The sequence below is a fragment of the Magnolia sinica genome, chromosome 3 (assembly GCF_029962835.1).
Source record: "Magnolia sinica isolate HGM2019 chromosome 3, MsV1, whole genome shotgun sequence".
In the NCBI taxonomy this organism is placed as follows: domain Eukaryota; kingdom Viridiplantae; phylum Streptophyta; class Magnoliopsida; order Magnoliales; family Magnoliaceae; genus Magnolia; species Magnolia sinica.
Window position 1 is genome coordinate 107,871,735 of NC_080575.1, and position 27,365 is coordinate 107,899,099.

At 39.7% G+C, this 27,365-nt stretch overlaps 1 protein-coding gene across 12 annotated transcripts; it reads left to right on the plus strand.

The window, feature by feature from the left end:
* Window positions 1–26,378, plus strand: LOC131240614 (uncharacterized). Of its 12 annotated transcripts, none has more exons than XR_009168829.1 (18): window positions 3–364; window positions 4,303–4,364; window positions 4,841–4,896; window positions 5,050–5,173; window positions 6,007–6,162; window positions 6,443–6,559; window positions 6,650–6,734; window positions 9,368–9,476; window positions 9,607–9,674; window positions 9,815–9,940; window positions 10,025–11,214; window positions 15,486–15,689; window positions 15,808–15,868; window positions 20,500–20,613; window positions 22,992–23,105; window positions 23,203–23,292; window positions 24,336–24,426; window positions 26,201–26,378. XR_009168829.1 is itself a non-coding variant. In XM_058238930.1 (18 exons), the coding sequence occupies exons 4-17, from the start codon at window positions 5,076–5,078 to the stop codon at window positions 24,360–24,362; spliced, it is 2,559 nt and encodes an 852-aa protein (XP_058094913.1). In that variant the 5' UTR covers window positions 3–364; window positions 4,303–4,364; window positions 4,841–4,896; window positions 5,020–5,075; the 3' UTR covers window positions 24,363–24,390; window positions 26,201–26,378. The 12 variants fall into 12 exon arrangements, 11 of the variants coding, with proteins under 11 accessions (XP_058094923.1, XP_058094922.1, XP_058094913.1 ...); XM_058238930.1 differs by having other exon boundaries at window positions 5,020–5,173; window positions 24,336–24,390; XM_058238931.1 differs by having other exon boundaries at window positions 5,027–5,173; window positions 24,336–24,390.
* The last annotated feature ends 987 nt before the right edge of the window (window positions 26,379–27,365 follow it).

Below are 27,365 nucleotides of genomic sequence, written 5' to 3' on the forward strand. Positions count from 1 at the left end.
GGTTTCCCTTATTGCCATTGAAATGCAATTATCGTGGACATGGTGAAGGCTAGATGGAGCGGAGCTGTCTCGTTTTTCTCCCTCCCACTGCGCGCATTTCACCCCCCCTCGCCCTCTACCGTGCGCACTTCACCCCCTCTCTGTCTCTCCCTTCTCTATAAATACTCGATTCTTCATCTCCTACTCTCCTAACAAACCTCATCCTTCACAACGGAAAAAATAACCCTAGCTTTCGAATTCTCACTAGAAACCTCATCCAGATTCGTCTCTTCCTCTCCCCCAATCTTCCACCCGTCATTGCTATCGGAATCCACTTCCTTGTTTACTGGATCTTGAGATCGTGCTGGAAATAGATCCGATCGAGGTGAATTCTTCATTCCGATTCGTATTTTTATTCAATTCTGCTTTTGATTTGCTTTTTTTTTTTTTTTCCTTTTCTTGTAGGGGTTTCAATATGATCTGGTTTCAAAAGTTGCCTCTTTTACTCGTTTTTTTAAATGATCGTGGAGGTAGACTGTCCCATGCCGCTGCCCTTGTGTCTTTTATAATCAGACATGTTGCGAGATGACTCAACGGATGATTTTCATACTGTTGTAATTTTTGAATCAGAAGCACTGGAGCTTTTATTTGAGGCCACTGATGATCACCATGAATGTTTTCGCAACATTCATTGTTTGAGCGAGGTGGAACATCCATTTGGGTGTAGTTGCGATATTATCCTTCTTTTTCTTTTTTCTTTTTCCCTCAATGAACATGAATTGTTACGCCTTTTGTCCAATTGAGAATTTCCATCAACAACTAAATCTGTGCGGAGGTGGATTTTCTGTCTGATTTGAATAAAATATGGATTCTGTGTTCAGTTGTTTATGAATTGGATAATGAGAAAGTTGAGAAAATGCACTGAATCGCGAGTGAGATAGAAACAACTTTGATCTATTTTTGTCTCACTTGCAGCTTGGGCTGCATTCCATCCGCCTCAATAAATCTGGAACACCCAAATGGGCCCTTGATGTTTTAGCATTAGAATTTTCCCATTTTACTTGCATGGCCGGATGCACCTTCCACTAGCCCAATTCAAGAGAAAAGCCCAGCCCATAAATAAGGCCCAAGCCCGGAAATCTAGCCCATTACAACTGCATTCATGATACATGGCTTTGGGACCATGTTGCATGCATTTAAAAAGGAAGAATTTGAAATTGAAGTATGTCGTGTAAAGGTTTTTCTTTTGATTTTGAAACTTGTGCCTTTGCCTTAGAAAAATGTTCCATGCATTGGGAACCCATGGGCCATGGTTGTTATTAATGTCTTTATGAGAGGTTGTTGTAATTGGTCTATATAATGGACCCATTTGCAATGAGAAAAGAAATCCATCTTTTGAGTTCTAAAAAAATATTATTTCTTGCAAATTTCCAATAGAGGAAAGAGTTAGTGATTCCTCGTTGGTTGTGATTGAGTCCAACCCATACTGGTTGAGTGATTTCCAGTTCATGGGCACCACTTTGTGATTGCAGAAATTTTTAGTTTTGACAGGTCTGTTGCTTGCAACTGTTTTGGTACTTCTAGTTAATATATGATTTTTATAATCTTTCTGGTAATTCATCATGAAGTCTATTTTCATCCTATAAAATTTCGTTCCATTATGAGTTCTAGAAAAATTATTAAATTTTTTGAAGTACCAGCTGCTTGAAATTGATGATTTTCTGAACAGTTTCAAAACGTCCTAAGATCAGTCTCATTCGATTTACACACACGCACGCACGCACGCATCTCATGTGGGTACTTGAACCTATGATTTCAGTGTTGAAACGCAGTGCGTCTACCACTGAAACATGCATTGAGACCCATTTGAGTTCGGGTTTTATTTCCTCTTTATTTATTTATCCTGATACTAGACTCATCAAGGTTCATTTTGGCTTTTGAATCACCTCAATTACAGTTGTATACAAGAAGATACACTATTTTGAATTCAACGTATTTAAGCTGTCCATTTCAGTTCATTACGACCACATTGGGCCGCATCATGGCCCTTACAGTGACTGATGGCTTGGAGGTTGTTATTTAATTTATTTTTGATAAACTTAATGATTACTTAACGGAAGCTACAAACGTTCCTAGACAGCATAATTTCCACTCTACATCACTTCTGAGCTTAACACTGGCTATCTTCATGTTTTCTCTTCAACTTTTTTTGAGGATCGCAAGCCAGATAAATGCACCAGTTTCCTATAATCCCTACCCCTATTACCCTGTCATTCATCCGGATGTGTGGGGCTCGCCATGCATATCTCTTTTGAAACTGTTTTGATCTACCCCACACACACTCCCTCGTGACTAGAGCTGGGCATCAGTCCGGATCGGAACGGATTGCGCCTAACTCGAGCTGATCCGAAATCTCCGTGGTCTGACCCAAACTCGATCCGATCTAGGACCGAGTCCGGGTCAACTGACTCGGACAGATCCGATGCAGGGTTGGCCTGACCCGAACCGAGTCCGACTCAGTCAGGGAAACCGAGTCAGATCCGGTTGGGTATGATTCGGATCGTTTAAATTTAATCTAACTGTTTCATGTGGTGTGGTCCACTTTAGCCTTCAATATACTACATTTTTGTGGTCAAGGCTTAAAATGATATGTCCAAATGGATGAACAGCTTAGCTGAAACATATACATCAAGGTGGGCCCCACATGACTCTCAAAAAATTGTATCCGCGTTTTCACCGAAACATACTGTAGTGTTGACGTTCTTTTCACGCAAAGTATGTGACTTGCTTTATTGACATTAGCAAGTTTTGTGGGTCTCATCATAGGGTATGTGTTATATCCAAACCGTCCATTCATTTAGCGAGCTCATCTTAAGGCTTGAGACGAAAAATAAGACAGATCTAACTATCATGTGGACCACACGAATTATTTAATTGTGAAAATCATTCTCTACTACTATTTGTGGTGCGGTCCAAATGATTTTTGGATGATGCTCTATAATGATCTCTTAAAATATATGAACGGTGTAGATATAATAAATACATTACTGTGGGGCCATGTAACTTTGATATCCTTTGAACCGTTTGTACAACTCGGAGCTCGAGGAGCGTCAGTGCTCGTCTTCGCACGACACATACCTACAGCAGCTGGAGCCTAGTCAGAGAGTTGTCACGTCATGATGGGCGCACAGAGAGGAAATGGATTGGCTACTTCCCTGACATGGTCGGTGCTATTTGGGCCCCACCATGACGTATTTGTTTCATCGATGCCGTCCATCTATTTTTACAGATCATTTTACAGTATGAGTAAAAAAATGAGGTATATCCAAATCTCAAGTGGACCACATTATAGGAAACAGTGTTGAATGAGAGTCGACTATTAAAAACATTCTGAGGGCCATAAAAGTTTTGGATCAAGCTGATCTTTGTTTTTTCTATTCATTTGGGACCGTATGACCTAATCAACAGATTGGATGTCAAATAAACAGTATAGTAGGCTTTAGGAGGATTTTAATGGTGGATATCCAACCGCTATTGTTTTCATGTGGTGTGGTGCACCTGATATTTATATTCCTCTCATTTTTGGTATCAAGCCATAACATGACCTTTAAAAATGGATGAATGGAATGGACGAAACACATACATCATGGTGGGTCCCACAGAGCACCGACCGCCACTTACGGAGATGGTGGCAGGGGAGTACCCAATATGTTTCCCACGGGGAGCAGGCGTTGTAGAGATGATCCTGAGAGAGAGAACTAACCAGTAACCAATTGGCTTTCTCGCTTTCTCTATCCACCTGATAAAATTCGATACTCCACTGCTGTATCCTGCAACCGTTTGTCAGCGAGCCAAGTTAATCTATATCTGGTTGTGAAGCCACCTCCACACCAGCAGTAATGGGATAATCATCATGTTCAGCAAATCCTTCTCTCATTTTCTCTCACAATACGTATAGTAGCTACGTCCCACAAACGGTGCCAGCAAATGCACGTGGTTTATTCACTCCGGATCGGGCCGGTTCGGACCCAATCGGATCGGATTCCGGATCGGGTCGGTCCGGGTAGATATGGATCCGAGCTCGACCCAAAATGCTTTCGGATCTAGACTGTCCTACTCGATCCGCACTGATCCAGCCCGTCAGATCGGTTCGGAACGGACCGGATCTGGTCAGATCGGGTCGGATCCACCGGATCGGGTCAGGACTGCCCAGCTCTACTCGCGACTAATTATATTGACTACTTTTTCAATGACTATTCTTTGTTTTTTCCTCAATTTGTTTTTGTGAATGGCAAGCATTCTCACATCTTCTGCCTCATGCAGGTTTGTTTAACTTGAATTTCATTTCTAGCTTTGAGAGATACACGCAGTTGCAGTGCCACATGGTTAGTATTATTTTTACTATCGATGACTACAGAATTTATTTCTTTATAAATTCACCATTACATAGAACAACTCTAGAGTCTCTAGTTACATGCCGGTCGGTGTATCAAATTCTTTGGGTAGCGGCAGCATTTTTTGCTGGAATGGATGGAAATTTAGTCAGTTAGTTGGGGTCCTTTATTTATGTCGGTTGGGAGCTGTTTTTTTACCATGCTTCATTGTTTTGACTATAATCATCTGTTATTGGGGTTGCATCTGAGGTGGGAACTTTTAGATTTGATGTTCATTCAATCATGTTAAAGTTCATAGTGCTTTGTTCTGTATTGGGGCTGTAAGGCTTGATCCCTTTTGCTGTATTTTTTGTATTCTTTGCTTCTTTTTCTGTTGCTGAGCAGCTTTTTAATAAAATGAGCTTATATCCTTCAAAAAAAGAAGTGCCACAAAACAGTTATTGATGCTTTATTAATCACTTGAGCAGATGGATTTTGAATCTCATCAGCTGTTTATTTGAACCAAAGAACTTTTGGGTTTGAGGTACGTTTCTGTTATGTGACTGGATCTCCTTCGTTTGTGCTTACTTCCTTTCAATTTTGCGATGGTTATCAGTTGCTTTTTTTTCATCACCCATCATTTTGAAAGTGTCTGGATGAATCATAGCATTTAGGGTCATCATGGTGATATTTGTAGGAGCATGAGGTTCTTCAAAATAAGAAATGAATCAATCCTTGGTAGATGATGCAAACGTGCCCTCAACGTCGAATTCTCAAGCTGGACTTCCTCACTTTCCATCCCCTTCTACCTCAAGGCATGGGTGAGGAATCCCATCCCTTTCTGATGGTCATCTCTTCTTCTTCTTCTTCTTCTTCTTCTTCTTTTTTCTTTTTTCTTTTTTTTTGTTTGTTTTTTGTTTTTGCCTAACCTTGCTGCTATAGGCGACTCCCTTATTTGAAGGATGGGTTCTTTTTGCATTAGAATGTTTCAGCAATTTATATTTGTACTTCATCATGTTGTAATATATCTGTACTTTTTCATGTTGTAATGTTGATAAAATACCAAGTTACTTATTTTCTCGGTACCAAAGTAATGTTGAAGTCTGGTTTGGAAGGAAATATTTTGATAGTCTTTATGTAAAGCTACAGTTTTCTTCCTACGTGAGACTTTTAACACTAAAGATACTGCTACCGTCACCTGTCTTTCTGCACATCCTTGCCATTAAGACGCTGCAAGCACAGAGTTTACCTGCATCAAGTCAGGAAATTTAAATATGGATATTTACACAAAGTTGTGCGTGCTGCTCTGCCATTATATTTTAGGACCTGCTCAAAATTCACATATACACTGCTTAGAAATCATAGATGCATCTTCATGGGGTGCTGTTTAATGACTTAATCTTGGGATCCACCTCGGCTGGTGTCCAAGCAGTATCTGACTTGGCTCCTCACGTTGAGTAAATTCTGCTGGCATGCTGATCTAGCCATATGTCGTTTTTATTAATTCGTGGCATACTGAATTTTTACACCTTGCTGTCTTGACTTGTTGGCCCATCGAGCTGAGTCAATACTGGAAAGCTTTTACCTTATTCACAAATATTTTAAATTATTTTGAATACTTATCTATATTCAGATTTATTTCATTTTTTCCCAGTGGCAGTAATGTATTTCGATTGTTGGCATGGAGGGAGATCTCTCATGGGGCAAAGCGCTTGTCGAGAAGGCTGTGGGGAGGTGCTTCTAAGCAGACAGTTGATTGCTTTGGGCCAAAATTTGAAGTAACAGAGACAAGACATGGTCTCATTTCATGGTAAAGTGGCTTTCTATACTGCATAAGATTCCTAATGATTACTTTTGCAATTTCATAGTTTTGCATGATTGTGATTCAACATTTTCTGTCCCCAGAAGAGCTAAAGCTCAAATGGCACGTTGTTTCTTGCTGGCATGTTTGTTGTGCATGCTAGCAAATTCTGAGAACCACATTGATTTTACAATAAGGGCTACACTTTTTGGTTGATATTCGTGGTGAAGAATTCAGTTTGCTTTTCTGGAATTTTTATCATTACTTTTATATAATATTTGTACTTCAGGGTAGAAGCAGAGTCACTCCGGCATTTGTCTGCCCAGTATTGTCCTCTGTTGCCTCCTCCAAGGTCGACTATTGCTGCGGCCTTTAGTCCAGATGGAAAAACTCTTGCATCTACACAGTAAGTTGGTGTCTCCGGTCTTTCTCTCATTCTGTTGTTTGCGAGACGTGCTTTTGTTAATGATACTATTTACTGTTACTGTGCTTACAGTGGTGACCACACCGTTAAGATAATTGATTGCCAAACTGGAAGCTGCTTAAAGGTGTTGAGTGGGCATCGACGTACACCATGGGTGGTATGTCCATGCTTGCAACTACATATCAGAGCATTCATTTGATTTGTTTGTATATGTGTGCACACATTAATGAAATGTCAGTCTGGGTTTCTGTTCCTGAGAAGTTTCATTTTGGTCAACCTTCTTTACTTATATGAGGGAATATATTGGCAAAATTTCTGTTTGCGTAATTTTCTCCTACTTGGTTTGTTGCCTTGTACATCAAGCAAGAAAGTTGCTTCAATGAAACTAGGGTTGGACAAATTGTGCATGCTCAAAATAAAATAATATTTCAGATTATTGCAGGTTGGAATCCTTTGTCCCTACCTCCCAGCCTTGAAAAACGGAAACAAAGTTTTGGCCAATGGTTTTGAATAGCGGTTTTAGAGTCATCACTAGCTCCGACTGGGTTGGACTAGGTTGGATTTTCTTGCCCAATGAATTGTTTTGTTCTCAACTGATGAGTAGAGTTGGCTGAGCTGACTTGGTTACGGACAACATTTGAAACTATTTGCTCCTCTTTTAGCTTAGCCGGCATGCTTTATTCATGTAAGAAAGAAGTTTGGAGGCTGAGTGGAATGGGACCAAAAAGTGATGCCTTTCTTTTACACTCATACTCTGTTGTAGACTGGTTTATTTGTCTCTGTTCTACTCCATTGCTTGATTTCTCCTCAGGAAGTCAGCTGTTGAATCTGTATTGCTTGTTGATAATAATAATAATATTATTATTATTTTATTTTATTTTTATTTTCCAGAAAGGTAGGCTCACACCACCTGTAACTGTCAATAATATTATACCGTTAAATCACCCTCTTTTTTTTTTTCCTTCTAGAATTCAATTGGCAGTCCTTTCCGAGTTCTCTGATATATTAGTATTGCTATGGCTGTCCCTTGCTTAGAGATTAAAATTAATGTGTGTTCCTTCTCTATTTACCATCAAGGGTTGAGTGTCCTTTTGTTTCTTCCCGCATGGGTTAGGACCTCGGTCGAACCCCCCTTGTGGGCCCCAAATCTCATGGGTACCGCCTCATACGAGCCACCTGCCTCACACGGGCCGCCCACCCCGAGTGTGTCCTTGCATCCCATAGGCTACCCCACTCGAGCCCGGTGTGAAAATGTCCCCGCATTAATCACCCTTGGTGAGGAGTCTTGAACACGAGGCCTCCCGCTCTGATACCAATTTGACACAGGACAATTAACCACTTGCTCTAAAAGCTTGAACTGTTAGAGCATGACGAATTAATCCCTTTATCTCATAGCCTAGGCTGCACATCGCATGGGTTAGGCCTCGGTCGAACTCCCCTCGTGGGCCCCAAATCACATGGGTACTGCCTCACACGAGCCACCTGCCTCACACGGGCCGCTCACCCCGAGTGTATCCCTGCATCCCAAAGGCCACCTCACTCGAGCCTGGTGTGAAAATGCCCCTGCATTACAATGCTTCCAGTTTCTCAATGATTTGTTCATGGAAGATCTCCCTCCTTGTATATTTGCAATTGGAAATTGATGGAAAAACTAGTAACTTCCCAGAATCTCAGCTATGGTCTTGGGATACCTAAGATTTGTCGCCTTGTCTTCAGCTGATAAGATATTTATTCATTATTCTAAAATAAAAGGAGTATTTGACAGAAAACAGCCTTAGGACTGAATCCAAAGTTTTTTGTGGATTGAGTCTTAGGGCAGTGTGCCTGATAATGAAGGGCTTGCATTTTTGAGTCCCAAAGATTTCCAGCAACCAAATTTGTGCCCAACAGAGTTGATCTCGAGGATAGCAATCACAGGAATGAAACAAGAGACAAAAACAAGGGAAATAAAGGGAGAAGATATAAACTTCTTCAAGGAGCTATGCCCCACAGCGTCCATAAAACCTCCTTGGGCAAAGGTGCAGGGATTATGTGATCCTCCTTGGGTCAAAGCTTTTTATCGGGCAGCAGTTGTAAACAGGATTTTCATGATAGGCAACCTCCGTAAGCGTCACTTGGCATTTCCCATCCCATCCCATCCCATCACATCACCATCATCCATAATCTCTATTCTGACTAACTGGGGTCAGGTACACAAATCCTGTTCCGCCATCCACTATCAAACAGATGCATCATGTGCAAGAAGGAACTGGAATCTTTGTACCATTTTTTCATTATGCATATGTGGCTTGGCTTATCTTGTCTAGTTTCTTTCACATGTTCTAAATTGAATGTGCCCTCTCAAGCGCACATGCGGCCTGATTGGCCTATTGGACACTCCACATTTGTCCTATATTCACACATATGGGCTGAAAAGTCCAAACTCTCATCCGTGTGCATTTTGGGGCCCACATTTGGCCCCAGAGTGGTACATATGATGGATTGAAGGTCTTCCTAAATCAGTATTCATCTTCCATGTCGGCTTGTTATATTTCAAAATCCTGTTTAATGATCTGATGAAACAATCAGGGTTCCCTTTTTGTTGGTTGAGATTGTTCATCAATGTCTGTTTTTTCCCCTCTTCTTCTTCTTCTTCTTCCAGAAACTTGTATTTCATTTCCTCAACTGACTCACCTTATCTTTCCTTTTTTCCTTTGTTAATAATGCATAGACTAATAAATTATTCTTCAGCTGAATTTATCCTGCAAAACCACCCTTTCTCAGTCTTATGCAACACTGGATTTTCTGCAGGTTAGATTCCACCCAGTGCATTCAGAAATACTTGCAAGTGGTAGCTTGGATCATGAAGTTCGCTTGTGGGATGCAAATACTGCAGAGTGTATAGGATCACGCGATTTTTGTAATTTCTCTTGCACACCTTATGTAATATTTCATATGTGGCCATGTGGATCTTGCTTGTATCTTCTGATCTTTATTTGCTAGTTTTCCATTTCGTTATGAATTTAATTGCACCTTTTGTTCTCAAGCAGATCGCCCTATCGCTTCCATTGCCTTCCATGCCCAAGGGGAGCTTCTTGCTGTAGCATCGGGTCACAAGGTAAGAGATTCTGGATTTAGTAATCTCATATAGAGTTCCATCTTTGTGAGAATTCTATTTCTCTTGCATCTAATATAGTTGAGGTCGTTAGACTTGGTTTTGTAGTCTTCCTAGCTTTGACATTGGCAATCCTGTGTTAGCTGTACATATGGCACTACAACAAGAGAGGAGAGTCACCTTCTCCAACCATTGTATTGAAGACACGTCGTTCACTGAGGGCAGTGCATTTTCACCCGCATGCTGCTCCATTTCTTCTGACTGCTGAGGTGAAATGGTTTTTGGGGTTTGCATTCAGTGTTTAATTGTCCTTTCCTCTACTTACAGAACCTAATTAGTTGGCTAGTTTGCAGGTCAATGATCTGGATGCTCCAGATTCTCCAATGACGCTTGCAACATCTCCTGGTTACTTGCACTATCCTCCCCCTGCTGTATTCTTTGCGAATGTTAGAAGTGGTGTTCTTCCTAGTTTAGAGGCTAAAGTGCCTCTCATGCCTTTCCCTTGCTTGTTCTTGCCTACATTTGTAAAACATTGTGGAAGGACATCTTTTCAGAATGATAATAGGGCTACTAGTACTAATGGGCAACAAAGTGCGGATCCTTCTGCTTCTCCACAGATTCAGACTGATTCAAATGGAGGAAACCGGCATGACTATTTGGTGACGCCGATGGATATGTCTCCTGTAATACCTTCTAGCTCAAATCCTGTACCAGAAGACACAACTGCTAGTCTTCTGCCAAGTGAAATGGAAAATGAAGCCCTTGACTCTGCTATGGATCCTATGGATACCACCGAAGTGCAGCCTATGGATCTAGGTGAGCAAAGAAGCTCTCCCAGCACAGTGGAGAGATCAGATGATGCCAACAATACCTCACCATTCATTCTCCAACCCAATGGCGTTGCTCCTCGGTTACCTAGTAGGCATTCTAGGCTAGGGGTTGAGGCTGCATCTGGTAACATTCCTGGCAACTCAGACCTTCAAATGCTATTAAGAAGTGTTGAGGTTGGACAACTTCATCAGTTCTTTCCTTCTGCTGATCCAGCATGTTGGGAGCTGCCTTTTTTGCAAGGTTGGTTAATGGGTCAGACCCATGCTGGCTTGCATCCAGTGCCAGCTCTTAATGACACTCCCCAAGAAAATTCATCTGCAATTCGAGGAAATGGGTCTGAGACTTCAGCATCTGGTCTATTGGCTTCTCGCAGTTCAGAGGCTCCATTGGCTTCTTCAGCAATGGCAGCCAGTGTTAGCCAATGTAGGGGCACAGGACGATCTGGTTCTCGGCATCGTTCGCGGTCCCGTTTGGTGCCGGCAGGATCTGGAGAGGGTGCTACTTTTGTTGGTATTGCAAATGATGATATTGATCCTCAATCCGGTGTTGGTAGGCTCGAATCTGAACTTGCTACATCACTGGCTGCTGCTGCAGCTGCAGAATTACCTTGCACTGTGAAGCTACGAATATGGCCACACAATATACAAGATCCTTGTGCACCACTTGATGCAGAAAAATGCCGCTTAACTGTACCGCATGCTGTCCTTTGCAGGTATGGCCCTTTATGGCATACAAAATTAGTTGTCTTGTTATTAAATTGCCAAAAGAAGAGATTTTTTTTTTTCTTTTGTGTTTGAAAACTGACAATTTATTAAGCCAGAGAAAAATTACAGAGATCTTGAATGGCCAAGAAACAAGTGCTATCATCATCCCCTCGGGAGTGAGGCAATTGGCCTTCAGAAATACAAATAAAGAAAGCCCATAAATACGTGGGAGGAACCACCAAGTGCCTTTCTTGACCGATCGGATAATGGGAAGACTGAAGAACCTCTTCTGTTGAAGAGACAGGAAGATATGCAACCCATTGTTTAGAGCACACCAACTAGCTTTGGTTATCTAAGTCTCCTGGCCAATCCTGCATAACATCTGAAACCATCAAACATCTGATCCTAGGCAATGCCCAATTAATTTTTCTTTTTAACTTCCAAAGCAGCTTTGCGGTCAAAGATTCTTCTATTTCTCTCCTTCGCAAGTCCCATAAGATCCCAAAGAGCACCATTCTTCACAAAACCTCCCATTAACCCTTGAAAGGCCTGAAATACCACATAAAATCAGCTCAGCAGGGGATCCATTGAAGTTCCATGAGACCCTGAGCCGATCTAAGAAAAAAAATCCAAATATCCCTTGCCATGCTGCAATGGAGAGAGAGATTATCAATTGATACCTCTTCTTTCCTACACATAATGCACATATTGTGGAATACCATCTTCTGCTTCTTCAAATTGTCCACTGTTACAGTTTATTCAGCATAGCAGGCCACACAAAATTTTTGACCCTTGGAGGTACCAGGCGGCCATACCCCTAGCCCATTGTGGGAAGCCCCCTCTCACAAGGTGTTTGGAGCGTGGAAGACTTGGAAGAAAATCTACCACTTGAAGACCACTTCCAATATTTTTTTAATCTTTGGTCAAGCTGTCAATTTGGACGTCATGGAGTAGATATGCAAAGAGAATCGATTCCTCATCGGATGGGTTCCTTCACAGCCAAATATTCCAAGCACTGCTCCTCCAAACCACCTCATGTCAATACTGAACCTTTTCTTCATTTGCAAGTGAGAGCAAAAACAATGCTTGAATGGATTCTTCAAATAGGGCCTTGTCAATCCAACCGTCCTTTCAAAAGTGATTTTTTTAGCACTTACCAACCATGAGCGGGCGACCTTACTACGTTATGAGTCTTATGACTTGTGACTATGAGTAGTTCTACTCGAAATGTTACTATTATCTCCATCTACGGCTGGCAACGGGTTGGCCTGCGGTTGGTTTAGGTCCAGTTTTGAACTAGTCAGGTCATGCCAGCCTGGATGGGCCTATTCAAAATATTGATTTTGCCTTGTGCAGGCTCGCCCCATTGCCAGCCCTATCCGTTGCCACCAGAATTTGCTAATTGCTTTCCCCAATGTTATCAAAATTGTTATTGTACCCCAAATAGTAATAGGGGTCAAATTGTATCGAACTATCATATTTTATACATAAGATTTTTTTTCCGATTTTCTTAAAAAATCTGAAAAATATAAACAAATCAGGGAAAAACTCATCAATAATCCATTTCCCATCAGTATGCACCAAGAAAAGTAATACATATCATGATATTATTAATTGCGAATCTGTATATGGGATACAATCATACAGATCATTTTTTAAAAAAAAAACTTTGAATCTGGTATATGGTATACGTATTGTGGCAATATTAAATGATTATTGTTTCTTTTGTTTTTGGTCTTTCAAGAAATTTCCTTAAATAAATTTCAACACACACACACACACCTTACAAAATGTAAAAGGGTGCTTTAGTAATATACATTCTTTTGTAACTTTCTTGAGTGCATAATCATGTCAAATAAAGAGGCATTTGATTCATTTGGCTGACACAAAAGATATCTCGATTTCTTTGTTTTGGGTTTTGAAATCAAATCGCTTCTCTCTCTCTCTCTCTCTCTCTCTCTCTCTCTCTCTCTCTCATAGGGGAGGGCCTTTTACACGTTTTAAAAGCTAAAAAAGCATGAAAGGGAGGGAGGGAGGGAGAAGTGAAATTTAAAAAAAAAAAAGAAAAAAAAAAATTCTTTGAAGAGCGCGCGCGCGCGTGTATATATAAATTTTATTTTGAGAAATATGTTCTTTTAAGTAATTATGGGCCCCATTTATGAAGTCCATGATAATCGTACAATCTGTCAGATTTGATATGATGATGATATGATTCATACAATATTCATATGATTCATGTGGTTTTGCAATTTGGGGCTACGATTTGCATTGTTATAGTTATACGATGCGATTCGAATTACATGATTTGGACTTTTAAATTTTACGATTTTGAAAAACTTGGCTCCTACACCTTCAACACTCCTGACCTTGGATGAATACTCAGGAACCACCCTCCCTTGGATTCACCGCATTCTTGTGTATCGCATTTCTCCACAATGAGCAAGGTTTTACCATGAACATCTACCATCATTTACTTAGGAGACCATAGTTCCCACTCTAATTCATCCATTCCCAAGGCTCCCTTCTTTAGCTAGCTTTTGCAGCTCCTTCCAATTGATAAAAATGAAATTTATGCGCCTATTCTTTGATGCAGGACATGAAAATTAACTATGATATGCAATCTCAGGCTTTAGATCAAACTAATTCAGAAACATTCACATAAAATTTCCACATCCCACACAAAAGTTCAAACATTCAAGCAAGGGGAATCTGTGCAGGTCCAGGCCTACACATGTTAGGGCTATATCAATAGAAATTATAAGTCAAACGATACTCAAAGGGAAGTAAAACTCATCCACACATGCACGGTAATCAATCCCTAATCCAAGAGATTCACCAGTTTCAATTCAGAGAACCCTAGGATTAGAAAATGGGCAAGCAAATTGAAAATTAATGCAATCTAGGGTTAAGGTTGTGGAAAAAGGTATGAGAGGGATAAAATAGGCGGAAATTCTGAACCTGATGACAGTTCACGCACTCGGACAGTGGGCTAGGCCTGACGCACGTGCGAGGGGCCCCTGAATGCGGAAAGCGCCTCCTTGGCTCTGGTCGGCCAAGGGAGGGCTTCAAAACTCCCAAGTTTCGTGTCGATTGGATGCGCGGTCTGTGCGTAGTGCCTCCACTTAAGTTTCAGCCCTCTTGCAGGGACAGATTTTGAAAATCAGCTGTAGGGAGAAGAACTGCTGCAAATACTGATAGATTCAAAGCGAGGATGGTTGTAAAAGGTGAGAAGTATGGGTGATAAAAGATAGGAGCGGTTTGAGATAGATGTGGCTTCGCACCACAGTACTTAGCCCTTCAATGAAGGGAGGGCTTCACACCCAATTCGTTTCCACAATTCAAGAACTTAGAGGAGTAGAAAAACGTAGGAATTTTTATGAATCTTCAATGAGAAAAAAGAACTACAAGAGGTGCCTATTTATAAGAAAACCCTATACCCCAAAACTCGCACCATGTGCACAATCTATTACTTGGCGATGAAGTAATAAATAATAATAACTAATCAAAATAATCTAAACCGTCCATGATATTCTAAATAACAATAATAAGCAAAACCTAAAATATGAGATTAATTAGACTAGTGGGCTACAATCATGAGAACCCATGATGGGCTTTACTTGACTATCGGGCCCACTCCAACGAACCAAAACTCAATCTTCTAACTAGGAGCCCTCCCTGGACGTCGTCATCGAGTCAGATCGATGGTGGGGCCCTCCTTCTCCTTGCGTAGGTGCGTAGGGGGGCGGCATGCATGTGCGCGTGATGTCGCCATCATTCCTTCAATTCCCAAAGGAATTTCCTCTTAAGGCACTCGATTCTTGAAGCCACCACATTTGGGATCTTAAAGCGAGAAGGGAAATAGACCAGGGGGTTGGAAAGAGGGAAAAACTCTGTTTCACTTGCTAACCTCATAAACTTATTAGCATATCTTTGACCATCATCTTGTATCCCTCTGGAGATTGTCATGTTGTATAGGGAATCAATCCTATGGACCATGTTTTGGCACATCTCTAGGGCTTGATAGATATTATTTAAATGAAAACCAATTTGTGTATGTAGCATCAATTGATATTCTGTTCTTTTCATTTTGAGAACTGTGTTTTTTAACTTTTAAGATCATCAAAATTTGAGAGAAACATTGTGGGCTAGGGAAAAATCTGTGCTGGTTTGTAATGATAATTAGACATTCCATGCTAACCGCCTATTATTTTCAATGTTGTGCTATACTGAAGCTTGTGATTCCATTTGAATGTTAATGCACATTTATTTATGATGGCAGTGAAATGGGTGCACACTTTTCACCTTGTGGGAGATTTTTAGCAGCCTGTGTTGCATGCGTGCTTCCTCGCATGGAAGCTGATCCTGGGCTACCATTGCATGCTCACCAAGATGTATCAGGGGTTGCAACATCCCCAACACGACACCCGATTTCAGCTCACCAAGTCATGTATGAGCTGCGCATCTATTCTCTTGAGAAGGCAACGTAAGGCTAAACCTCTCACTTGCCTATACACTAAAATCATCTCAATATTATCACTTACATGTTCAAATCACCTCAATGTTCTCTCCATAATATTTTTCTATTCTTTTTGGATCTATAGCTTCGGGTCGGTGCTTGCATCAAGGGCAATCAGAGCAGCTCACTGTTTGACTTCCATTCAGGTTAGATGCTTTTTGAAGATTGCTGTGAAATGTTGCTGTGTGCCATTATATCTATCAGTTCCCTCTATTTGCAGCCCACAATCTTGAACAGATATTCCCATCACTTCTCACTCTTGTTTACCAGTTGTGGAACCTCTTAATCTCTATTATGTGCATTGTTCTGTTTCTGCACACCTCTAAAAAAATTGTACTGTAACTGCACATGTATTCAATACACATTGTGCATGCGCACACACACATGTACACCTAAACTGCACAGTCACCCATGTCTGTTAGTTTATCATCCTTTTTAGCTAGACGTTACCCTCCTTCAATGATGCCTGCATTGACAACAAGCTCATGTATTCGGACAATTAAGCCATAATTTTTTGAACATCATCTAGGGCATTGTGGTTCGTGGGGTCATGTTCAGCTCAATTGGCTAGACCAAAAATTACAAAATAAAAATGAAGCATCTAAGAGAGAGTTTGGACAGGTAGAATGAAACATAATTCATCGTCTTCTTGTCATTCTGATCCTTTGCTGAGGCTACCAGTCAGTGCAAATAGTCTTCTTATTCCTCGTCGTTTTACCCAGAATCCTCACCTTGTCATCCCTTGTCACTGTTTACAAAAACCCTTCTATTAGAGGATATTAAAAAGGTCCATCTCTATTCTTCTGCCTTGAAACTCTGAATCATGAAGATTTCGATGGTCTTATGGCTTGTTTCTGGTGTTTGAAGCACATGAAATAGAAACACTTGGCTTCTGGGATCCTTTATCTTTCAGTCTAAAAACACCCTTAACCCTTCTGTATTCTTCGAATCTGGTTTTTTTTTTTTTTAATTTTATTTTAAAATTTCTTGACAAAAAGAGAATACCGATTCTCTGAAGTTAACCACTGACCTGTCAGTTCTTCTTCTTCTCCTTCTTGGAAAGGGACGATGAGAGATTATCCCATATCCTTCTATACATAGGTAAAAACCAAAAAATGGAGATTCCTTGAGGCCCAAAATCCAAAATGTCTTGCACATTTCATCCCTTGAAATGTGTGTTCCCTAGAGCTGAGGCTAATAGATGATCATCATCCCTCTAGATCTCTGAAATATCGTCTTCATAGAAACCCCATTGTTATTGAAGGTCCTATTGGCCCAAAATCCAAAATGTCTTGCACATTTCATCCCTTGAAATGTGTGTTCCCTAGAGCCTAATAGATGATCATCCCTCTATATCTCTGAAATACTGTTTTCATCGAAACCCCATTGTTATTGAATGTCCTATTGTTTTATTCCCTCCAGATGGACCAAAAAGATTGCTAGAATTGCTGATCTCTGTGAAATTCTGGTCCTTTTGTCTGAAAGTGTCGTTTTCTAGTTCGAATAAGAGCTTCTACCGATCCTGGCATGGCATGCTGCAGCTTGATGCGAACTGGCACCAATGTGAATTCGCAATGCAAAAGAAGGTGATTTACTGATTTGGCATCCTTTAGGCATAAAGTACACCCATTTGCAATCATCATGTTTCTTGATCAGAGCTGGTTGATTGTTTGGATTTTATCATTAGCTGCTAGACATCGAGATGCTACCATGCGAGGGATATTTGGATATCACCACAATTGCCTTAAGGGAGTACCCCTGTCCAGTATTATTTGACAGTCCACAGAATGACCTTACAGAAAAATAACTCAATTTTGAATTTCCACCTCCATTTGTTAACATTTTGAGGCTAAAAGGTAAATTTTGAATAATTTCTTCTTCCTATTCAGTTGTATTTTGTTTTTGCTAATACTTAACTAGCTTTGTTATGTATGCTACTCCTATCCATGGAAACTATCGGGCTGTTTGGGAGCTTGTAAATGGAGGTAAATGAGAATTAGAATTGGAGGTAAATGAATTGAAATGCTACCATGTGAGGGATATTTGGATCCACCACAATTGCCTTAAGGGAGTACCCCTGTCCAGTATTATTTGACAGTCCACAGAATGACCTTACAGAAAAATACCTCAATTTTGAATTTCCACCTCCATATGTCAACTTTTGAGGCTAAAAGGTAAAATTTGAATGATTTCTTCTTCCTAATCAGTTGTATTTTGTTTTTGCTAATACTTAACTAGCTTTGTTATGTATGCTACTCCTATCCATGGAAACTATCGGGCTGTTTGGGAGCTTGTAAATGGAGGTAAATGAGAATTAGAATTGGAGGTAAATGAATTGGGAGTAAATGGCTTACTCAGTTGTATTTGGATGGGAGTAAATGAAATGCATTTGAAATCCAAATATTCTGTTTGGATGGGAGTAAATGGGAGGAATTAGAATGCATTGGAATTTTTCAATATATTCACAGGAACATGTGGTATACCAAAACAGTTTTAACATCTCAAAATAGTGTACATATATGATATTTAACAAAATGATTGTTATAAAGCCCATTGAAATATATACTTTAGCCAAGAATGAGAAAATTTTTAGCCTCGGGTGGTTCACAACGTAAGGATGACAAACAAGCAACTTGCCAACTCTTTTTAACTGTCCATTTAGATGGCCAACCTTTGGACGGTTTGGATATTCTATTGATGCGATATTAGTGATGTAGCCGATAATTGAATTGTTTTGGAGTATCATTAGCATGCCATGTGTATGGCGGACATGTGCATAGCACCACCTGTGTTTACTTGTGCGACTCTCCAAGGGAGCTCAAAAAGGCATTTCACCCCATTTACTTCCAAATCCTCTCTTGTAGAGAGGATTTCATTTACATGTCCATTTACTCCCATTTCATTTCATCCACATGCATTTACTTCCATCCAAACACACCTCAAATACCATTTACTCCTAATTCCCCCCCATTTACCTCTATTTACTCCTATCCAAACGGCCCCTATGCTTACCCATGTTGCTAAAACTTACAGAATCCTATGCTTAAACCTTCTCGTCTGATCAGGTTATTGCATGTGAAGGTGCATGTATCAAATATTCCTTTTATCATCTCTTTCATCTGCAGTGAGATCTTAATTTTCAACATAAACATTGTGAATCCACACTGATGAAATGAATCTGGATCATTCAGCCACAGTTTCTCCTAGAGTTCCTCTTTTTTGAGCTGTGACATGTAGCGTCCAAGCACTCACATCCAGTTTGACTTGTGGAATACCTCTGCTGGTGCTGGTTTAAACGAGGATATACAAAAGGCATGCTCTCTTTCGATGTTTGTATACCTTTCTGCAGGACCTATAGTCCATAGCACTTCTAACTGGCATAGCTACAAGACATCATCACAAAACATCCTCATGATGCCATTAAAGCACTGTTTTTGCATTACCATCAAGCAGTGTTCAAAGTATCGGTATCGGTACAAGTTTCACTGGCCAAGGATTCAAAAACAATATCGATATTGCTGCTAATATCTCTAATAACCGGAAATGCGGGGAAAATGGTGGGATTTTTAGTGAAACTTTAGGAGATGTTAAAATGTACATATTTGCATATTTAGAAATTAAAAAAAAAAAAAAAATTGCAAAAAGAATGCATACATAACAAGTTTCCATTTAATGGGGCCTTGAAAGCATGTGCTGTTGTAAGAAATCAGTCCAAACATCCATTGATATTGTAAAATATCAACAACACATGATGTTTCACCAAGAAATCGTGAACAATGGTAAAGGAAACGAAAGATTGTTGTCTCAATATCGCGGATGTTTTGATATCGATAATATCGAGATATTATCAATATTATCAATGGCAAATTGAACACTACATACAACCATGTACTTATGAAAAAAATTTGAAATAATTTTTTTTCTAATAAACAAAATTTTGATGATATCAATACGTTGGTGATATTGTTGAAATATCGTCGATACACATATGATACAAGCATTAATTAGAATTTACATAGTTGAAAATATTGGTGATACATTGGTGATATTGATGCATTGGCAATACAAGCGACACCTAGAATTTATATAGTTGAAAATATTGGCGATTACATTAGCGATATTGGTACGTTGGCGATACTTAGCGATACATTGCTAATACTTGAAATTTCTGATACTACCAGCGTTATCGATATCGCTACTAGTGTTATCGATATCGCTGAGCTGGAGATAAAGATAATATCGGAGATATTTCGAACACTGCCATCAAGTACCATTCTGAGACTGGAAGCAACCATCATAGATCACTATTAAAGCAAACACTATGCAACACTGAACACATTCACTGTAGCAATCTTGGTGCCCCCTTGCAAAGCGACATTTTCTTCCATACTCATATTTTCTGGCTATAACACTTGATTTGTCATCTTTGGCCATGCGTTAATATATTTTCTTCTGTCTGAGTTTTGCTACTGATTTTAGGTATTTATCCTTGAAAAAGATTATGGTTTTTTGTACATTAAAATCTGTGTGACATTGACTAATTTCAAGTGGCAAAATCAGGGCCTTCCTTGGACAAAGCTTGATTTAAAAAAAAAAAAAAAAGGAACAATAGCAGAGCTATTGGCAGAGCTCATGTTGGCCTGGTTATTGGCATATTTTATGTTTGCATGTTGATTCTCATGTGAATTATTGATGGTTGTTGGCTAACTGCTGAAACTCAATGCAATATGAAGATCCACAAAGGGCCCTTTGTTGACCTTGTGCTTTTATTTTGCAGTTCTCACCCACATCTGAGCACATATTATTGGCATATGGTCGCCGCCATAGTTCTCTTCTTAGAAGCATTGTTGTTGATGGGGAGACAACAATACCTATTTACACAATTTTGGAGGTAGATGTTGCACTCAGGCCATCATGGGCATGCTTTTTATCCACCTTGTTTAGGACTTGGAATTATGAAAATTTTCTCATGTAAATGTACAATAGTGTTATAATTTGAAATATTACTGTAACAAAAATTATAAATTGAGCCATTTCTTTCTTTTACCTGAGGGAGCCTAGGATCAGCCCAAACCCAACCTGTTACCAAATGGGCCTAGAATCCAAGCCCAACCCAACCAGTAACCTGGAATGAGATTACCAGGCCTGACCTGCGAGCTGATTCTTAAGTTTAAGCCTGGCCTGATCCAACCTTCGTATAAAGAAACAAGAATTGAGGAAAGCTCGAATCTAAGACCTCTCTTGCTTATCAACACAACTCTAGCACTACTGCAGTCATGCAGTCTACAATAATTATTTGTTTATATAAATATGATATATGGGTTGGTTGGGTCAGGCCACTGTCAACCTGAGGTGATCTGTGTACTGCAGTGGGTGACGTTTTCTGACCTGAGCCCAACCCTAATCCTGATCAATTCTGCTCGATCGCGACTTTTAAGCAGGCCGGGTTTGTTGGTTGGCGGGTCGACTCGATCCTTTGCCAGTCGAGGTATGCATTGTCTGTTGGATGATGGTGTGAGACTTCTGATTTTGCTCCATTTTTGTGATGGTTTTTTGGACAATCTAAAAATTGATGCTCTTACTTGTTGGATGCATGAGATTGTGTGTAACTAGTTGTATGAAACAGTTACTTCATTTATGCCTGCTCGTATTTATCAGGGTCCATTTAGTTTCAAGAAACCTTTTTGTTTCTGCACTAGAAGCCTGTGGTGGAAAGAGATGAACTTTGAAGGCCGAACTGTTAATTCTGTGGTTTAGACTGATGCAATCTGATGCCTCGTTGTTCAAGAAAAATTCCCTGTGATGAACTAGAGTGGATGCTGTTTCATTTAAATGTTATCCCTGGTGTAACAGGCGATATTTTTGCAAAATTTTCATGTGCAATCAATATGGCATAGATTGCTCATGGCAACAGAGAAGCAAGATGTGTGAAACTTATTATTAATTGCAGTGTTTTGAAAAATAGAGTTGTCATAAATTGTGTTAGGATTTGAATCATAGTGTGTTAATTGTAAGCTTAGTGCATTTTTTTTTTTTTTTTGGAGTGGATAATAAGGGGAGTAAGATATCGATCAATGATTTATTTTCCATCTATATCCATCAGTTAAATGTGCAACTACTATGAAGTACGGAAATGACATCACAGTCATAACAAAGTACATAACCAGTCAAGTTTAATTGAAGTCACTTGATTCACACATCTGGTGTCATTGTTTGAAACAGAAAAAAGGTCCATAAATGTCACTTTCCGCTTCTTTTCTTTTTCTTTCCTTTTTTTCTTTTTATTTATTTATTTATTTGTTGAAAGGTGAATAATTTATTAAAAAAGAAGCAGAGACAACAAAAGAAACAAAGCGAAGGGAAACAGAAACAAGACAAAAACCACATAAAAACAAACAAAGAAAAAAGAAACAGAAAATAAAAGACAGAAAACAAGAAAAAGAATACAACAAAACCAGGCCCATGCCTGGAGCAACCGAGAGCCCAACAAACCAAAAACCCAGATAGGTAAGGAGCCCAATCTCTGAAGAATAGGATCACCCTATTGAAAACCCCAGCCGAGGAAACACTCTTGTTCCAGAAACAGTGATAGTTTCTCTCATTCTACACTGCGAGAGGGACAGTTCTCCATTTCTTCTTTCCAACCAGACCTCCTGAATCAGCATGCCAAGTGCAGAAGAGGCTATCAATGGACTCCGGCATTACCCAGGCTAAACCAGCACGTTGAAAGACTCTATTCCAGATATCCAAAGAGAATGCAGTGTATGAAGAGAAGGCAAGCGAAAATAATTTATTCGGAACCAAAGGGAGGAAGCAAACCTACATGTAAAACCACATCAGGGCAAACAAAAAGATGAAAGAGGCCCCACAGCACGGGCGAGCAACCAAGAGGAAAGAAAATCCTCAAGGGGATAACTGCTTAAGGTGGGAGATCTCAAAGAGCTTTGATTGCCTGACGCAGAGGGGAAAGATCTCCTATATTACTTGTAACTTTTGAGGATCCCAAAATGGACGATACAATTGAAGCTTCTGTCTCTCTATTTGTCCTCTTTGGCATACATATTTTCTTATCTATTGAGTACTTCTTCAATTTTGGCTTTCTACTTTATTTTGGTTGAGATGAACTATTCCAAAAAGAGAAGAAAGAGAAGGACACAATTGTTTTTTTTTTATTTTTTAGTTACTTTCTTGGATAATCAAACAGCCTTGTTAAATACTTTTTGGTTATAGCCTCATATGAAAGCATGTTTTGTGTTATATGATTTCCAGGTTTATAGAGTTTCAGATATGGAGCTTGTGAGAGTTCTTCCTAGTGCGGAAGATGAGGTTAATGTTGCATGCTTTCACCCTTTAGTTGGAGGAGGGCTTGTTTATGGAACTAAGGTGAGAATTGGAGAATGGACAGGCATTTGTTTAAAAAATTTCATGTGTCATCTACCAACTTTAGTGTATAAAAATTATTCTTGTCTGTAAATGGCAGGAGGGGAAGCTTAGAATCCTTCAGTACGATGGTTCTCATGGCACAAATTGCACAGGACCAAATTTCTTTTTGGAGGAAAATATGCTCGAGGTAAAACCTTATTTGAATTACAGTTGATTTTTGTTACAAAGCTCAACCTTATTTGAATTACAGTTGATTTTTGTTACAAAGCTCTCTCTCTCTCTCTCCAGGTATTTCTCTTAACGGTGGATTTTTAGTTCCAAGGATTTCCTAAAATATATGGTTGTCATTTGTATGCTTTTGTTTATTTTAATAAACTGTTAATAGGTGCTTTCCACATGTTGTGGATTAATAATTTACTTGCATGGTGATATATTGAATCCATGATCATCATGCATTTGGCATCTATTTGCACCATCTATTGTTATAATTAACTCCCTTCAAGATGCACTTCTATTGAAAAAAAAGGCCACATGGGGAAATGGTTTATAGTATAGACACTGCCATGCTGTTGGTGTGCCTCACTAAAATTGAACCTTTGATTTGGATTTGCCACCTTATGGTGTCCAGCAGCACTTTGTAATGAATGGTTAGAAGCGGGAGTTAGAGATAGAAATCAGGCCTATAACTTGTGTTCAAAGCTCTTAACAAAGTCAACCTGACTGTCAAGGTATTCAATAATGGTAATGGCCGTAGTGGCCAGCCTTACTGTTGTTACAATTTGGGCTGTAATGGTCAAAGTGGCAGAAACTGCATTGGCTGTTACAGGCCCATTATGGGCCTTTAAAAAAACAAAATAAAAAATACCAGAATGGCTTTTACAACCCTATATTGCTTAATGGGTTCCACCATTACTGTTACGGCCATTATTACCACTGTATGGTGCAACATACCTTTCTGTCATTTGAAATTTCCACCGTCCTTGTATTGCCCATCCCCTTTTTTGAAGGTAAGGCATATTCTTGAGTCTGCTTTCAAGTTGAATTTTACCTTTTGGCTCAAATAAATTTGATTTGGGTGTTATCATTAATGGATATGGGTATTCCTTGTACACAACTTTGTCCATTCTTTGCGGCTTTCCTCAACAATAAAGCTATTGCAGATTGAAACTTGTTTGTTTATTTTCATAGTGATAGGATGATTAACTGTATTATGTTCTTCTTGTGTAATAGGTCCAGACATATGCTTTGGAATGCTAAAAAAGAGTGTTCAGTATCCATCTACGAGGTGTATTACTGATCTTGAATGGTATTATGCTCCCATGTTTTGCTGCGTTCCGATGCATCATTTACATCGTCATTGTCATCATAATCTTAGTTTTTCTCCCATGTTGAGGTGTATTACTCATCTTGAATGGTATTATGCTCCCATGTTTTGCTGCCTGACGATGCATCATGTACATCGTCATTGTCATAATAATCTTAGCTTTTCTCCCAACAATTTGGGGTTGGGCTTAAATGGTATATTGGCAAAAAAAATTCTACAATCAGCTGCCCACCAGACATCAACCATCCTCTTTTACATGGGTTCTTGGAGCTGGCCATTGCAGAGGCTCACATTGACACTAGTCATATGCCAACACTGTCCCACCCAGCATTTAGCCCCAGCCCAACTATTACATGCAGATCATAAAGGGCAAACAGGCAAAGTAGCATCATGGAGGGCAGTTGCCAAGCAAAACTGTTAAAGCACAAAGCAGCCGCCCACACGAAAGGTCATGCTTGATCAGTTGGCTGCACAAAATAGCAGGGAACCCACTACTACATGATTACCAACACAACTCACACGCCAACACGGTCAGGCCCAACATCACACCTTACCACACCTATTATGTGCTACCCAAAAAGTGTTATCATGAGAAGTTGATTCCTAAAGCATGCTTTGTCACCATTTTAATATATTTTATGATCTCATTCACTATTAGGTCTTGATATAGGGAAGCTAACCTGAGCAGATCACACCAATTTTCTCGTCTGGTTGCACACAAATTGGCCATTGGCAGAACCAGCCATGATCTGCACTGACTACAAGGTGGGTGCCACCATGGCTGCAGTAAATACTTAACTGACAATCTTTGCCATCCAATCGGTGACTAGACTACAAATTTATGGTAGAAAGAAATATTAGCAATGGTCAGTATTAAACCAGCAAATGCCCATGCATTGAATGGGTAGGATCATCAATTATGTGTGGTTTGAGGACAATGGTGGTGCTAACCTAATGAACAATTCGGTTCATGATCCATTGTCCCACTAGTTTAGTTTGGGTGCACTACATCAAACAAGGAAATTTTTGCACTGTGCCTGGCTTAGATTTTTCCTTGATAAATGGGTTCTTTCAACAGAGGTATTATCAGCTCGGATTGAGAGTTTGTACGGTATGTTCATATTGTCAGTTTGTACAAGTGGGGCCCATGGTGAAATGATCCAAACCATTGATATGATGAGTTTCAATGCACCCAAAATCTCCTATATTGGAAGACTCTATGTACTGAATATTTGCCTTTTCTTGGATGAATGTGAACTGTTGCTGTATTTCTTTCTTGACGTCTATATGTTGGTCCCACTTATTGAAGGGTTTGGGTTTTTTTTTTTTTTTTTTTTTTTTTATAACTTTATGTTTCTGTTGCATCTATGAGATTTTTTGGTGCATGGGCCATCTACAATGGTGTCCATCATATCAATGGTTTGGTTCCCTGAATCATGATCCCCACTTGTACAAACTGAAAGTCTGAACAGTACTCTACATACATTTGAGAGCATTATATGATTCCTCTTTAAGATGAGCGTAATTCTCCCTGTGAAAACACAATTCAGTCGCATTGAAATGCCATTGATCCCTCTTGAATGTGTCTCAATTTCACTATGGTTACCTAGATCAGCTAAATATATCATGGAGAGGAATCATGTCTGTTTAATTTCTCGATTTTTTTCTTCTGTCTCAGCATGCTCTGTTACATTGAGATTTATGTATTTCATGATACTCAACCTGCTATTAGAACCTGCATTCTAATAGTTGTTGTCGTGTCATGCTTCAGGGATGGGCCTGCATTTGTGGCAGAGAGTGCTTGCCTAGCAATTCTGGGACGCTACTTTAAGAGGCGTTGTTCTTCGTTTTTCATCTTCATCACCTGTAAAACCAAAACCCTTTTTTGCTTTTTGTTCCTTGAAATGTATACTCAGTTACGTGTTTCAATATAAGTTATTCACATGCCATTGATGTCGTGCAAAATCAAATCAGTGACTACCTGCTCCTATTATGGGGTTTTCTTCGAGTTAGCTTTGAAAGCGATCACCCACATGGTTTCACCGACTTAAGGATAAGAAATCTTTATTTTTCTTTTTATCTGAGATTAAACAAAAAACCCTAGTTGCAGAAACGGTATTATCCAACCAACAAATTTTCTTTTCACTTAGGGCTGATTTTGATGGAGAATCCCACAAATAAGGTTCAAGAACATTGTAGGGCCAGCATGTCACCAGCTCCCCCAACCCTTGTCATTTGTAGGATGGGGAGTGCTAATTCCGTACGGTCACCATTCAAGTGCCAAAGACGATAGCACTGCACATGCTGTCATGGCATGTGCGGCATCCATGATGTTCGTCGCATATTCTTTTAGTTGAATGTCCCATCCAAATCAGGCTGGCCCACTCGACTCGTAGATGATGCATACAAGTTGAATTTGGATTCATTGTCATTTTTTCTAGCGACCCAGTTCCTCGTGCATGTGGTTCATGGATTAAATGGACCGAATGGATTTTTGGTCAAAGGGGGAACCACCCTATTAGTTGTCCCAGATCGCTCATGCATGCACAACACTGGGTTGTGTGGTGCATTTGTGTTTGGCACATGAAGATGGGGCATATGAAATTAGCATTGCTCTTGCGGGATTGTCTCGCGTGAAACACAAGTAGTTGAATTTCAAACTCTTATTTGTTTGTGTTTTTGCCTGCTGGAGGGCCCGGTGAGGTTTGCGAACCTCTTTTTAGGGAATCCCACCAAATGAGCTTGTAATAGTCTTGAAAAAGCCACTTCAAATATCGATGCCTTGAATTAAAAAAGAGTACTAGTAAAAGATGAGAGTCAGCCAATTCATTCTATTCTAGATTCCGCAGTCGCCTGATGATATTTTACTTAATATTCACCACAACATGATATGAAATTATATTTATTCTCCAAGCTCTTTATGCATGCTAACTGGC